Source organism: Panulirus ornatus, chromosome 2 (genome assembly GCF_036320965.1).
Source record: "Panulirus ornatus isolate Po-2019 chromosome 2, ASM3632096v1, whole genome shotgun sequence".
NCBI lineage: Eukaryota > Metazoa > Arthropoda > Malacostraca > Decapoda > Palinuridae > Panulirus > Panulirus ornatus.
This window is the reverse complement of record NC_092225.1, coordinates 82,683,815-82,700,167: the sequence shown is the minus strand read 5'-3', so window position 1 is coordinate 82,700,167 and position 16,353 is coordinate 82,683,815. Positions and strand designations below refer to the sequence as shown.

Sequence of the window (16,353 nt, the reverse complement as noted above, 5' to 3'; positions counted from 1 at the left end):
ACACATTGTCCTCAAACATCTCATTTCCAGCACATCCACCCTCCTGTGCACAACTCTATCCATAGCCCACCCTTCGCAACCATACAACATTGTTGGAACCACTATTCCTTCAAACATACCCATTTTTGCTTTCCGAGATAATGTTCTCGACTTATATATATATATATATATATATATATATATATATATCCCTGGGGATAGGGGAGAAAGAATACTTCCCACGTATTCCCTGCGTGTCGTAGAAGGCGACTAAAAGGGGAGGGAGCGGGGGGCTGGAAATCCTCCCCTCTCAATTTTTTTTTAATTTTCCAAAAGAAGGAACAGAGAAGGGGGCCAGGTGAGGATATTCCCTCAGTGGCCCAGTTCTCTGTTCTTAACGCTACCTTGCTAACGCGGGAAATGGCGAATAGTTTGAAAAAAAAAAAAAAAAAAAAATATAAATGCCCATACACGTACATATACATATACATATCAACATATACATACATATGGATACATATACACAGACATGCTCATATTTACAAATGTACACATTCATACTTGCTTGCCATCATCCATTCCTGGCGCTACCCTGTCCCACAGGAAACAGCATTGCTACCCCCTGCTTCAGCGAGCTAATGCCAGGAAAACAGACAAAAAAGGCCACATTTGTTAAAAAATCATCGAAACCAAAGCTCCCTATCTATGTCCAGGCCCCACGGACCTTTCCATGGTTTACCCCAGACGTTTCACATGCCCTGGTTCAGTCCACTGACAGCACATCGAACCCGGTATACCACATTGTTCCAATTCACTCTATTCCTTACATGCCTCTCACTCTCCTGTATGTTCAGGGCCTGATTGCTCAAAATGTTTTTCCCTCCATCCTTCCACTTCCAATTTGGTCTCCCACTTCTTCCCTCCATCTCTGACACATATATCCTCTTTGTCAATCTTTCCTCACTCATTCTCTCCATATGGAGAAAGCATATTACAAGTTTGAGAAAGATTCTTTTTGAAGGTATTACAAATACATGATGTGGAAGGAAGCCTATTAGAAACAGTGAGTTATCATTATTTTGAGAGTTAGGCATGTGTGTGAGTAAGTGTAGAGGAGGATGAGTGGTTCTAAGTGCAGGCGGGTCTGGGGTAATGGTGTGAGATGTCACCATGGTTGTTTAATCCCTTCATAGATGGGGTAGTGAGGGAGGTAAATAAAAGGGTTTTGGAGAGAGGGACAGGTATGCAGTCTGCTGGGGGTGAAGGGGCCTCAGAGATGAAGCAGATGTTTATTGATGACTTGGCATTAGCAGAAGATTTGAGTTAGAAAATGCTGAAGTTGGTGTCTTAGCTAGGGAGAGTGTGTGAGAAGAGAAAGTTGAGAATAAATGTGAATAAAAGCAAGATTATTAGGTTTGGCAGTGCAAAGAGACAGATTAGTTGGAGTGCAAGCTTGAATGAAGAAAACTTGGCCACAAAAGAAAGTATAGAAGCTGAGGTAAGTCAGAGAGTGGATGAGTTGGCAAAGGTTCTGGAGGTACTGAGGAATGTGTGAAAAGAGAGCTCACTATCTTGAAGGGCAAAAATGGGTATGTTTGAAGGTACATCAGTCTTGACAGTAATATATGGATGTAAGACATGAGCTATAAGTGAGAATATAAGAAAGAGGGTAAATGTGGTGAAAATTAAATGTTGGAGAACAATATGTGGTGTGATTTGGGTTGATTAAATAATGGTTGAGTAAGAACAAGGTGTGGAAATAAGAAGAGTATGATTGAGAAAGCTGAATCTGGTATGATAAACAGTTGGGAAATATGGTGAGAAAGAATAAGGAGAGGATGATGAAGAAGATATGTGTCATGAGTGGTGGGGATAAGAAGGGGTTGACCAAATTGGATATGGAAGGATGAAGTGGACAAAATTTTGAGTGCTCGAGGCCTGAACATGCATGAGTGAAAGGCATACATGGAAGGCTTACCCCACTCCCTCTCCTTTTCTCTAGCCCCTATTCTATTCTGCCACCACCTCAAGTCCTCATCACCAAGGTGTTTGCTAAGTCTATCAAATATCATCTGCATCTGATGTGATACAACAACATTTGCTGAATCAAATAGTTCAAGGGGTAACAAAACCCTAAAGCCCCTACTTCTCCCTCCTAGTAATTCTCAATCCATCCCATATCATTCAAGCATCTCCTGAAGCCCTCACCACCATATCAAATTACTGTACCCCCTTTACAGTAGGTTCTTATATTTATCTGAAGTATATCATGACGGAATGGTACCACATATGAATGGTAGGTTAAGTTGTTTCAGATACAATATACTCCATTCAAAAGAATTACACTGGGAAAAATATGGTTGGGAAAGTAACTCCCATTGCAATGTGGCTTTCAACAGTTTGACTTACTTCGGATTGATTTTGAGACAGGCTGCCTCCAAACAAAACCCCGTCATAAATTAAAGCCTTGCTGAGAAGAGTTAGTCCAAGCATTCCATCATGAAGGGACAGTGCACACTTAAATTCCTTCTATTCACTGGAGATATATGCCCAAGTCCAACTCTTCTCCTACAAATGACTCTTAACCTCAGCTACAGACTTCACACTGCCAACATTATTAATCATCATTTCTAGATATCTAAACATATTAAACTATACTATAAAAGGGTACTCTATCTCTTTGTCCCTTTCCAGCATACAGACAAAGCAAGGAAGTTGCTCAATGAATGATAACTAACCCCATACACTTTTTTACATACAGATTTGCCATTCCTCATGTCAGTGAGATAGTGCTAGGGACAGATGAAGAAATGGGGATGAAGGAGAACGTTGCAGTTTGGGAGGGAGGGAATGGTGGTAGTGCAAGGTGTAAAAGCTGGTGGTAGTCGTCGGAGATGGAACTGATGGTGATGATGGAAGGTGTGGCTGCCAAGGAGAAAGGGAGTGGTGGTGGTGAGGATGAATAAAGTGGTCAAGGAGTGATTGTGGTAATAGGGATGACAGCCAGGGAGGGAAGTAGTGGTGGTGGTGAGGGAGGGTCTGGTAGCCAAAGAGGGAAGGAGTGAGTTATGGTAGTGAAGGAGGGTGTCATGGCCAGGAAGGGAGAGGTGATCAGAGTGGAAGGGCATGGTGGTGGTAAGGGAGGGTGTGGGTCCCCTGCAGAGGAGCATGCAGACAAGGCTACAGAGCCCATATTTGCTAGAAATTTTTACTTCTTCACTCACATTAATATTTCACTTACTTTTTACCTCCTCCAAAAGTATGACTTTTTCTTACATACATTTTCAACAACCTCTGTAACTTTTAACCTCTTTCAAAAACAACAACTTTTCTCTTCACAATCATCAACAAAACGACCTACCATTATCTGTAACTTCCAATATGCTCCACTATGAATCAGAAATACAATCATCCTCCCTGACTCGTGTAAAGTCACATCCATAAAAGCATTAAATAACTATGATGACAAAAAAATCCTTGATTTACATTCACAGTTACCTCAAGCAATTAGCTCATACCCCTATTCACAAAACCTCTTTACACCCTTCAGAAATATCCCATGCACATCACAGTCTAAACTTACATAGTGCTTTACAGCTAACTTTAAAATATGCTTTTTCTGTCTAAGCTACCTAAATTTTTTCTCAACTTTCCCAAGTATCTACTAAGAGGCAAGAATCTGGTCAACAAACTTTCTCTTCTTAATCTATCTCATTCTTCACCTACATAGGATTCAATTATCCTTGTCATGAGATCCTTCACCATCATAATAATAACTTTGCTATGCTGCAAAATTCCTCTGCAGTTTTTAAAAAGATTTTTACTTTCATTACCTTAAATATATTGTAAGATTCAAAGCACTGATTCATTCAAGCACTTTATCATACTGTTCTATGACACACAAATCAAGGGACAAGTATTCATTTATTCATTATACCTGATCATCATTTCCTGCATTAGCGAGGTAACCCCAGGAAACAGATGAAGAAAGACGCATCCTCTCACATACATACATATCAACATATACATATATACACATGTACAAGTTCATACTTGCTTGCCTTCAAACATTCCCAACGCCACCTCATCCCACAGGAAATAGCATTACCACCTCCTGCTTCAGCAGGTAGTGCCAGGAGACAATACAAAAAAAGGCCACACCCACTGACTCTCATTCTCTTGCTGTCATGAGTAATGCACTGGAACCACAGCTCCCTATCCACAATCAGGCCCTACAGACCTTTCCATGGTTTACCCCTGGTGTTTCACATGACCTCATTCAGTCCATTGACCCCAGTATACCACATTGTTCCAATTCACACAATTCCATGCACAACTTTCACCCTCCTGCAAGGGAAAAGTACATTCATTTTATCACTGGGGATAGGAAAGAAAGAATATTGCCCATACATTCTCTGTCATAGACAATGACTAAGAAGGGTGGGAGTGGGTGGCTGGAAATCCTCCCTGTACTACTCTCCTAAAGAAGGAACAGAGCAAGGAACCAAGTGAGGAATTTTGCCTCTAATGCTCAATCACTGGTTCTTATTCATGTGAGAAGTGGGGAGCATGTATGAAAAAAAGTAAATGTTCAATCTAGCAATGATAACTACATGAAAACAATAATATAAAGGGGCTGTGAACTGTTGATGTAAGAAATATAGTTATGTTCAGCCTTTATCAGGGTTAAATCAAATGAAAGCCAAGACAATATTACACTAGATGTCCATCCTGAGAGTCAAGAGGGTAAAGCCACTGCCTTAAAGGGCCACCATAAACCCTGAATGAAATCTAAGGAAATCATGGCTTAGTTAGAACATCAACCAAGCCCAACCCTGAAAATAAGATAGAATAAGGAACAATCTCAACTGGTCCATTCTTACTTGACAAAATGCATTGACAAGTAATCAAACTGCATATCTGATAACCCATATCCAATGAAAAAGACAAAAGCCATCCTTAAAACATAGCTGCTGTTTCCAAGAAATTCCATTAGCATATTGCAGAAACGATCCAAATGCTTATAATAAGGGGCTGGAAAGTTAATAGTGCAACCAAAGCTTTCAGCCTAGAATGGACTGCAGGACAGTATACATCAGTAATCTTTTAAAAGGATAACCCGTATATTGTTGATAATTTACAAAAATGTAGGTACTTCATCCCTACTTGGAACATGATCTAAATAAGAACCTGCCATGGAGTACTGTCCAGCCAGACAGCAAACGCATGTGAATAGCCATGCTAACTTTGCTAACAATATGAAATGTAGGAACACATTTCATTCACAGCAACAGATGACTGATGAGAATGATATCTCCTTAAGTTTTCTAATTTCCTACATTCAAAAAAAGTTTGGCAAATTCACTTGGGGCTTAGGCAATGATGATCCTCTAACATGAGTGAAATATACAATGTCCATGTACAATATTTACAAGTTTTTGGAAAAGCTGAGCCTCTCATTATCATGTACTTTGGAAGGCAGTCAAGCAGTAACTGAACTTCAGTTCCATTTCATGGCCATCAAAGAAAGAATATGACAAGAAAAAACGATGGACTGTATAATACTTGCATGTTTCTGTGCTTCGTTGGCTTGCTCAGGCCAATTTCTTCAGTTTCACAGAGGAAGAGTCCTATTCAACCTTGTAGACTTTAGGGCATTAATGGCAATGACTAAACACCATATACAAGGAGTGAAAACATTACCTGGTTTTGATCCTAGACAATTCTGACTAAGCTTGTAATAAACATGTAGTTAGGATCAGGAATTAATAATTCTATTAACCAACTGACTGGATATGATGATCAACAAAGATAATGGATAAATTAACAATATGGTTTTGAATAAAATCTTACATTCTTCATTAATAAATGAGCATAACAATACCCAAATATTCAACATGAAATATTCATATGGTAATATAAAGTGACTAAATCAGTAATATTGAGCCAATTACACATATACAACAGGGCTCTTTTTCATATAACAACACAGCCTTTTCTTACTCAACATTACTGACGAATACATATAACCTAAATCTGATATTTACATATGAAAAAGTGTACCTAAGTTCACTGGATTATTTTCATTTCATCACCTAAATGACCTAATCTTGATTGATGATGCATAAAAAAATATTATTAGGTATTTACATTTTATAGCCATCTAGCAATTCAATGCAATTTGGCCTATCATTAAAGCCATTTAGGTATACATAAATGGAAATTAAATATCACTGACAGGACATATCTACAATATTGTGCAAAATGCAAATTGTTCAAAAGTTGTGCTAGTGAAAAAAAAATTACAAAAATATCATAAAAACCATCTAATGAAAAGCACATTCCAATGGCAGATATTTTGCAAGCTGGTTAAAGGAAAAATAAGGTTGAATTCTACAAGTCTATAAATAATTATCATCGAAAATTTATAATGTTGACAACTTAAGAGAAGTATAAGGGTCAAATTAAATAATAGTTTTCTATGATTTTTAATATGCATTTATGAAAATATATGCCATCTGACAGTATGTGCTGATATAAGGCCTTTAATCAGCAGTTTCAATAGCAGTGTTGGTTAACAAGCAGAGCTGTTGAAAAATTGAGACCTGCTCTGCTAGTGGCAAATATGATATAACATTCTGATACGACAAGAGACCTTCCCCATCTCCCTTCTCCTGTTCACTTAGCTCTGACGTTGTCAGTCTGAGGCGAAGAACTTCAAACAATTTAGTCCATTCTGCTTCATCAGCAGGTAGAACATACTCTTCTGTAGCTTCCTCTTTCTGAGTGGGTTCTCCATGAGAGACTCTCATCATCCCATCCTGCACTACATATGTTCCTGGTTCCCCACTGTCAACTAACACTGCTGATTGACTATCACTATCGACAAACATTGTGGAAGTCTCTAAAGCAGCCTCATCACCTTCCATAAGTACAGTAGAAGTTGTTCCTTGTTGTTTTCCAGCTTGTGGGATAGTAGATATTGCTCCTGTAGCTCCACTGGTTGTTGAAACTACAAGTGATGTTCCATCATCCTCACCTTCCAACTGTGTTTGACAAAACTCTTTCATATACTGATCTACAGTCAGTGTGGTGCCTTCAAGTTTCAACGTTTCTGCTGTCACTACTTGCTGACCACCAACTCCACCATCTCCTTCTGCTGCAACTAATAGTTCCTCCAGTCCCTCATCATTATTACTACTTCTACTTTTGTCAGGTGCTCCTCGTGGTAAATGCGGGCCAATAGGTTTGAGCCTTTTACGGTTACCATTTCTGGATAAATAATTTGATTTGTCCCTTGCATGTCTTTCCATGATGCGATTCATGACATCCTGTGGGTGATCAACTTCATTGTGAGTATGTTGAGGGTAGTACACCATCTGTGTTTCTCCATCATAGTCCTGAGTTATAGGATTATATTGCACTTTTAGGTGGATTCGAGCATGGCAGTTGCTTGATCGTTGTATTCTCACATACCATCTTCGCTTTTTACTTGGAGACTCACTTTCTGCCTCACCTTCTCTCTTTTCTTTTGACTGATCAATCTGTAAGCAGACATAATCATGAACTTACATAAACAACAAAATATTACATTACCATCACAATGAGAAAACTAAAAACAAAAACAACTAGAGACATCGTCACATTTTATCATATCCCAAAAAATATTAGCAGAAGCCTCTATAATACAGGTTGAACCTCTGTAATCCAGCAACCTTGGGACCTGAGCATTACTGGACCACAGAAAATGCCAAAAAACAGAAACTGACCCCTAAGGAAAAACCCCTTTTAGCTGCCAGCTAATTCCATATACACACTGCTGTTTACAAAGGTAGAACAAAGCTTAAAATATGAAATTATACAACCATTAATGCTTCCAAACAAGGTTTTTATTGATACATGAGATTACATCAGAAGTAAATCTGGGTCAACAGAGTCTTCATGGTCAACAGATACTTGCACATCTGGGGCAGAGGAGGTGCAGGGAAGTCAATTTCTATGCTGGAAAGAGCCGTGGCAGAGTCACTAACGACCTTCTTCAACCAGTGTTCCAATGCAGCATCCTTCTGGTACTTTGGCTGTTCCTTAATTAATTTCCTTTGAATCAAATAAACAGACACAATTTCTTGTTCTGTTATAAAGTCCCTTTGCTCCAGTCTTGCAATTAAATCACTCATCATCTGGATACATCTATCTATAAAAATTCTTTCTTCCACTTCTTTGTTTTCCTCTGCACATTCTTCAAGATGATCTTGTTTTTTCTCACCTTGCTAAACCATCTCCACGATTTCTTGATCAATTGGGAATAAATAACAGCCTCATCAATATCAATGTTCATCCATTCCTCTAGGTTTACCTCTGTAATCTCTTTGGTCATTGCAAGACACTTTGGGTTAGTCATACTCCTAGCATACTCGACCAATTCTTGGATAAATATCTTTTCACTAGAAACCCTAAATCCAGAGAAGTCAGGTTCATTCCTTTCCTCGTCCTGAAACGTTAAGCATGGCCACAGTCTGTGCCAGCCACCTTGCATTGTACTTTTTCCACTATTTTGGGCAGAAGCTAGTGACCATGCCATATCCTTTAAGTTAAATTCTTTCATGAAATCTGCATGAAGCTTTCCATTATTCAGTGCAACAGGGAAATGGTGCATGAATTCTGATCTGTATTTAGATATCAATGAACGTAATATGCCCAGGTCACGGGGCTGAATCAGAGAAGTGCAGTTAAGAGGGAGGTATAGACCAAAAACATCTTCGTTCAAAAACACTGTCTTTTATCAAAAGTTCTACTTCAGGGTGTATCAAAAAATTATCTAAAATCAAAAATATTTTTTACTTTGGATTGAGGCCAACAGAGTCACAGTGTGCTCTAGCTGCATGCACGAAGTAACTCTAAAGCTGTTCAAGAAAAAGTTTAGTGTTATCTCATTTTTAGTACTACAATAGAAAAAAGGAAGAATTTTCACCCCTTTAAAGGCCCTTGGGCGAACACCCTTACCAATTACCATCATCTTGGTTTTTTGTGTTCCTGCAGCAATGCAGCCAAGAATTGTTACCCCTATCTTTGGAATCCTTACTCACAGATGGAGACTCCTTAATATTTTGGGCAAGGGTTTTTCACAGCATACAACATCAATACAGGGCAGATTCATCAGCATTATACAATTGTTCTGGGACTAAGTTTTCCACTGCTACTAACTGTGCAAATCCATCCACAAACTTTTACGCAGTTTCTGTGTCAGCATCACGCTTTTCACTGAACACACTATGTACTGAAATACCATGTCTCCGCTTGTGTAACCATCCTTGTGAATATTCACAGTGAAAACTTTGGCCTGTTTGCTAAGCACCTTCCAAGAAATGCTTAAACCTTCATTACGTTGGACCTTAAACCACTTTATAAGTCCACTGTCAAATTCTGTACTTTTGGCACCTTTCAAAGTTTTCCAAAACTTTAAATTTTTCTGGCTTTCATTTTCAGCAAATAACTTAACAATCTGCTCCTTTTGTTTCTTTAAGTCATACATAGTTGACGATCTGATTTTGTAGTACTCACACAGTCTTTACAGAAATTCCTTTATCTAATATTTCCAGTAACTCCACCTTTTCAAGCATAGGTAATGATTTATGCTTACACTTAGCACCAACTTCTGCACCTCTTAGTCTTTTGGATGACATCCCGAAGGGCTAAAATACAGCTGGATATAAGAAATCTACAGGATTGTTAATTGGTTTGGCTACACTGTAAACAGATTTTGACAACTGAGCACTGCTACCGTGCTAACAGTGCTACCCTGGGGGAAGATCCACAAATTAATGGCGGCAGATTCAAAACATGCAGGACCATGGGAATTCCCGGACTACACAGTGCCTGAATAGAGAGGTTCAACCTGTACTGAAAATTTTTAGTAGGTGTCTATATTTACTTATATCTCACCCCCAAAATGTTAAGGGTTAAAACACAATTCTACCCCTAAAATGTGATATATCCAAGTAAAGTCAACTTCTGTCACTAAACATGATTAAACTACTTCAATCATTATCAAATATATAAGGCCTGTAAATGCCTATATGCAGGATTCTGTGAATATATAGCACTCCAACCAAGCCTATGCCTTTACAAAACTGAAATGAGTAGCAACCATTCGCTAACTTTTGGTGACTGTGTCTTATTCCTTTTACAGTTCAAAATAAAAAATACAAAAAGGAGAGAGAAAATACAGTAAGTTTATGGCACAGAATTACATCTGGTTTGAAAAGGAATGAGAAAAACTAGGTTTTGGAGGATGAAAAACCACCTAGTTGATGACTAGCATCCAATGTCTAGGGAAGTACTATTGCCTTAGTACCAGAAGGGTTAGTGATAGTGATGCAATGAAACAATGCAAAGCCATTTATCACATAATTTCCTTATCCCCAAGGTAGATGATTTTTTCATTCTCTTTGCCTGCCTGATCTACATGCGGGATGCTGGCATCCAATCTAAAAACTCAAACCCTCTCCATCTCTAATAATACAATTGACAATGAAAACTCACACAACCCCCTTTCTGTACAACTGATTTTGTTTTACTTATATTCTTTTGCAAAAATCAGAAATCAGAACTAAACATCTCCATTTCAATTTTCTGGTGCCAAATCAGAACAGCAACGCTACTGTGGTGGGCTGGATAGTTACTCCACAACCAACATTAAGCAACTGGAAACAACTCCACTATTCTGGACACAGCTCCCAAACCTGGATCGTTCTCTATTAATTTCTGTAGCTAATGTGCTATCAAATCTAACCTTCCCTCTGTTCAGCACCTTCGTCATTCTCTTCCTCCCCTGATTTCCTCTCTGAAACCCAAATATCCAAAGCTCCTTCCCCTCTACAATATCAGATCTCTAACTTTAATCTCCATCATCATTTCCATTCCAAGATTGGCATTTGTACCAACTGTAATTCAGCACTTGCCTTGTGGATCTTGAGTCTCCAAATTTTGATTCCACCATGCTTAAAATTTCACCACCCTCTATAATTCTAATTTTTGGTTTGTATATCCCCCATCCTACTTCCCTCACTACGTACAATTCTTTGACAATTTGATTTCCAAGAGAACTGCTCTCTTCACATCCACATACTTGAATACTCTATGCAGAGGATTTCAACATGCACCATAAATTTAGAATGATCTTGAGAGACTCAAGATCTTCTCTTTTTCCCTGCATAACAATCCTGATAGGATAATTAAACATCTGAATTCCCAAAAGTCATGACTATCCTTCTAACATACTGGACATCTTACTTACTTCTGAGGCTTCTCACAATAAGAACGCTATTTTTTTCCCTTTGGGTTCTCTATCCACAGTCTAATTTCTACCTCATGAAATTGGGCATTCCCACCCTCTATCCCCCTTCTCCCTCAAAACTTTAATTCTGGCACTGTGAGAGAAGTTGGTGGTCATTCCTGTGCAGCTCCTTTGCTGACTTTCCCTGAACCAGTATTGCTTCAGTGAAGGAATAGTGAAACAAATACACTGGTGAAGATGTGACACATAAGTTTATTTACAAACAAGCAAGAGACATATGTGAGATTTAGTAAGGCACACGGAAGTGCATTAGCTGTCTGAGAACTTATTGCTTCTGTCGACAAAGTGCATGCTGCTCATTCAAAACTAGAGGGAGATGAGCATAATACATTGTATCATTAACATTAAATGTAGGGATATGAGACATACGAATACATAACATAAACTTCCTCCATCTCCCTCTAGGGGTAGTCCAAACTGAGGAGGACATATATATCCTTGCATTCCACCAGCAGCTGTGTCTGAGTGATGTGGGGGCTTGGAAAAACGAATCTTATGCTCACCTCCCACATTGGCTGTTGTTGTCCATCTATCCTGGACATGTGAGATGGAGGCAGGAGAGCTTGGGATGAAAGTGGTGACTGGCAAGGCTGCAGGAGTGACAGTAAAGAGATTGTGATGTAGCCTTAGGAAATGGCGGTTTCTCCAAAATACTCTACCACTAGGGCGTTTGATATGGTAGTCCCAGTGGTGATAGATATCTATGATTATCTATGCTTTGTCCCACCACTTCATAATGGTATCTTGGATGCAGACAGGTTCATCAAGCCTGAGAGGAGGCAGGGATCAGGTGGAAGCTGTTATAGTACTCCTCTGCATTCTGCTGCAGTCAGTTATTGTGCATCATACTTACCCACTGCATCCTGCCACTCAGGAGTGAAGGAGCTGTGGTTTGCTGGCATGGCTGTATGAAGTGGGTGACTGAAAAGGATCTGAGCAGGTGACCAACTGTCTGAGTAAGGTGTGCTGCATATCTCAATCAGTCCTTGGTCTAAGTTTTCACCATTTAGGCAGCCACTACAGGTGGTCTTGATGATAAGGTGCTTCACCTGCTTCATACAGGCCTTAGCATGACTGTTGGCTTGCAGATAATGCAGTACGAGATGTGCTGAGTCACATCCCAATGCCTGAGAAAGTCACGAAATTCTAAGCTGGAGAACTGAGGTCCTCCATCCATGTGGAGACAGACAGGTATGCTCACATTTATTAAGACGCTGCTTTGTGATGTAGAATCCCTTCTGTACTCACCAAAGTAAGGCCATATGGACATAAAATCAGCATACAGCAGAGACTCCTTTCCTGTGTGGGAGAACAGATCAGCAGAGACATCCTTGAAAGATCGGAATGGGGGAAGGTCACAAATCAACGGCTCCTTTACCTGTTAGGGCTGGAGGATTTAGCACACACCACATATATGCATGGTGTTTATGATGTCATTCATGATGCCAGGCCACCACATCATCTGCCAGGCATGGTGCTTTGAAGCCTCTATGCTTTGGTGAGAGTTGTGAAGGTGGGACAGAATGTTCTGGCTGAGTGTGGCAGAGATGATGAGCAGGGCACCTTGAGAATGAGACCTTTGCCTATAGCAAGGCTTTCTCATATTTTCCACAAGTCCCATACTGCTCTTGGTACTTTTAGCCTGTGGGAAAACCTGTGATAACAGTGTAGTGGGGCTGATGGTAGATGTCATCCTAACCTGCAGCTGTATGTATCTCCTTGATGATGAAGTTCTGGAGATGATTGGAGGGCTGCAACAACAATTACATTGCTCTGGTCATCATGCAGCTATGTAAGAAGATGGTGACGTCCACCTCTGCCTTGAGGTCTACCGGGGAGGGTCATCCACAGATGCACAGGAGAGAGCATCAGGGACTGCATGCTCTTTCCCCTTATGCCACACTCGTGAAGGAAAACTGTGTCAACTTCTTCTTCAGATGCTGGAGATGTGGGATCTCCAGAGCTTCTAATGTGTAGTTGTTTAAATTGGGTACCAGTGGCTTGTGATCGATAAGGAGATCAAAGTGTGGTAGACCTAACAGATATAAGTGGCACTTTTTCATGGACCACTCAGCTCCCATGAGTTCTAACTCCAAAATGGCATATATTGTCACACATTGCAAAGAAAACAGGAGATACACAAAACCAACCTTTACATGTCACTGTGGTAATGAAAAAGGGTGTATCTCACACCTTTCAGACACAAGGCAACTGTCTGCAGAAGTGTAGGAAGGGTGAGTTCGAAGTAGGTGGAAACTGGAGTCAAGACAAAGGCTTGTTTAACTTTCTTGAATGAGTTGTGGTAGTCAGGGGTCCACAAGAAATCATTCCTGGGGCTGAGAAGGGAGTGGAGGGTGTATGCTGCTGTCGCTATGCTCAGGGTAAAGTCTGCAAGCTGGTTCACAAGACCCATGAATGACCTGAGCTCTGTGATATTGGTAGGGGTTGGGAAGTCCACTACAGGACTCACTTTATTTTGGTCTGCAGTCAAACCCTCAGCAGTAATGCCATACCCACAGACCTTAGCAGATTCACTGGCATACACAAACTTGCTGCGGTTCATGGTTATAATGTATTTGCGGCATTGTTAAAGGATCTCACAGACACATTGGAGGTGGACTGTATAGAAAGAGTCCTGGAGGAACACAACATTCATCAAATAATCTATGACCTTGGCACAGTTGTTGATGCCTTTAAGTGTGAGGTTGCCATCTCTGGGAACATGAATCCCAAGGGGCCATGAAGAAACTTGTAAGATCCCTATGGCAATACGGTGGTGGTAAACAGATGTGCCTCATCTACTAGCAGAAGCTACCAGTATCCCAGTATCATGTCCATCATGGTGAAATATTTGGAGCCAGGGGTAACCTCTGTGACGGTGTTGTGCAGTGTTGGGGCAAAATGGGTAGGTCACAAAACTTACTTATTCAGCTTCGTGAGGTCCATGGTGATGCGGACACCTCCTTTCTGTATCAGTGACCTACATGGGATGACATCACTCTGGTACCTCATCACCTAGTGGCTGGATGATCCCTAGCTGCATCATGCCATCTAGCATCTGCTTGGTGTGTACTTGCTATGCCTTCTTGATGGCCTGAGGAGTGTCAAGTACAAAGGGCTGCAGCTCTTCCTGTAAATGGATCTTCATGGGTGGGATAAACATGGTCCACAGCTGTGTTCCCCTGTGAAACTCCTCTGGGCCCATAATGATGTCCTTGAACTCTTTCAGAAGCTTCTATAGTGATCCTTCTCCAACTGTTTGGCACTGGGAACATCCAGGGTTGACAGTGGCCAGGCATCAGTTGTGGAGTGACTTTATATGTTTGGGGTAGTTTGCAGGGATGATACAGTGGGCTCTGGCATCACACCAGTTGTGGAAGGCATCATCTATGTCAGGGAGTATGTTGGAGGTGGTGTTGGATGACACATTTCCCAGGGTGAGAATTGCCTTAAATGACCCCACAAGTAACAGTTTACTACTGTTTGCCAAGAGAACCTCCTCATCCTACGTTGGGGAGAAGTCAGACTCGAAAAGAATAAGCCCTTCCAGCTGTCATGGTCCAATGGCTGTTGTTTCTGCACCATTATCAGATATGCATAACAAAGCCCCGTGACAAGTCCCTTCAGGTAAAATCACTCTGATGTTGACTTTGGGTGCGTGATGGTTGGCTGGGGATTTCTGGATATCATTTAGCTTCAGGCAATGGGCAGCTTATCTGTAGGCTTGTTGCTGCCTTAGGATTTCTGCAAAGTCTGTAGTTTCTTGTGACACTTTCTTGAAGTGTCCTACATTGCTACAATGGAAGCTCCTTTTTCACCGGGCAGCACACTGCTTCTCTTATCCTTCAGGATGTAGTGCAGCACCACAGCCATCACACTCTTTACAGAGTTCTGGTTGTTGCCTGTAGGTGTAAGTTGTTAGTTGTTAAGTGCTGGGAACACTTCGACATCTTCTGAACTGCCTTTGAATTGCCTGCCAGGTCTGCCTTGGTGTTGTAGGTTGACTCCTTGCTGTGGCAAAAGGGCAAGATATTGGGCAGTTCTGGTGGAGGATCAATGGCTAGGAGTATCTTCCGAAATTTCTGATCTTAGAAACCTGACATGATGCGAGTCACTAAATGGGTGTCTATAGTGTTAAAACAACTCTGCACCATCAGCAAGGTCCCTGAGGGTGACAAAGAAGTTGTTGAAGGCCTTTCCCTCATGCTGGTGGCATTTATCTAATTTACCTTGAAGTAAGGCTACATTGCACAAGAGCTTAAGGTGATCCTTAATTCTGTCCTCTTGGGAGACCAAGGAATCATCATTGTAACTGATTATTACATATCATTTTGACATTGTGGAAAGCAGATGTGGGTGAAGCAGGACACAGGAATTGGGAAGCTGTAGGATGTCTTCCACACCCATGATGGTATCCTTGGTAACCCTAAAGGCATGGGCCAAATTGGCACTCATAACAGGTGTGAGAGAGGACCTAAGGTATGCTAGTTGCATGTATTGCAACTGACTTTTCAACAGTAACAGTTCTACGTAGGCCAACAAAGCACAACTTCACAACTCAAATTCTTGGAGATAGGTGTTAGACATGAGGTTGTAAGATGCAAGTGGTGTTGGTTGGTAAGGTTGGTAGCAAAGTATGCCATCCATGGCGTCCAAACCTCAAGCCCATATGGTGACTGTATTCTACTCAACAATGGTTGAATGGACCAGCAACTACTGCATCATGCCTTGAAACTGCAGTTGCTGCTGCAAGAGCTGTTCTTGTAATTCTCAGTGCTCATCGGCAGCTGTTGTTGCTGAAACAGTTATCTTGCAACTTTAGGTGCTCGTCGATGAGCTGTTGTTGGACCTCCATCATGGTTGCTAATCTCTCTAGCACAAATGTGCTGGCGACATCTGCCTTCCTCATCTCCTATGAACTCACCTGATGAATACTTTCCCTATGTTTGCATGAATTGGTGGGCATGACAAAATTGGTTGTGGGGCAATAATTAATTGGCACTGGGGAAACACATCAA

The 16,353-nt window shown here is 40.8% G+C and overlaps 1 protein-coding gene across 2 annotated transcripts in view; it reads right to left on the bottom strand.

Moving 5' to 3' along the window:
• Positions 1–416: 416 nt before the first annotated feature.
• LOC139757783 (uncharacterized) overlaps positions 417–16,353 on the bottom strand; it is a 151,647-nt gene continuing 135,710 nt past the window's right edge. For both annotated transcript variants that reach the window (XM_071678589.1, XM_071678599.1), the window contains exon 14: positions 417–7,523. In XM_071678589.1, the coding sequence (XP_071534690.1) occupies positions 6,525–7,523 (999 nt within the window). In that variant the 3' untranslated portion in view covers positions 417–6,524. The remainder of the gene's footprint in view (positions 7,524–16,353) is intronic.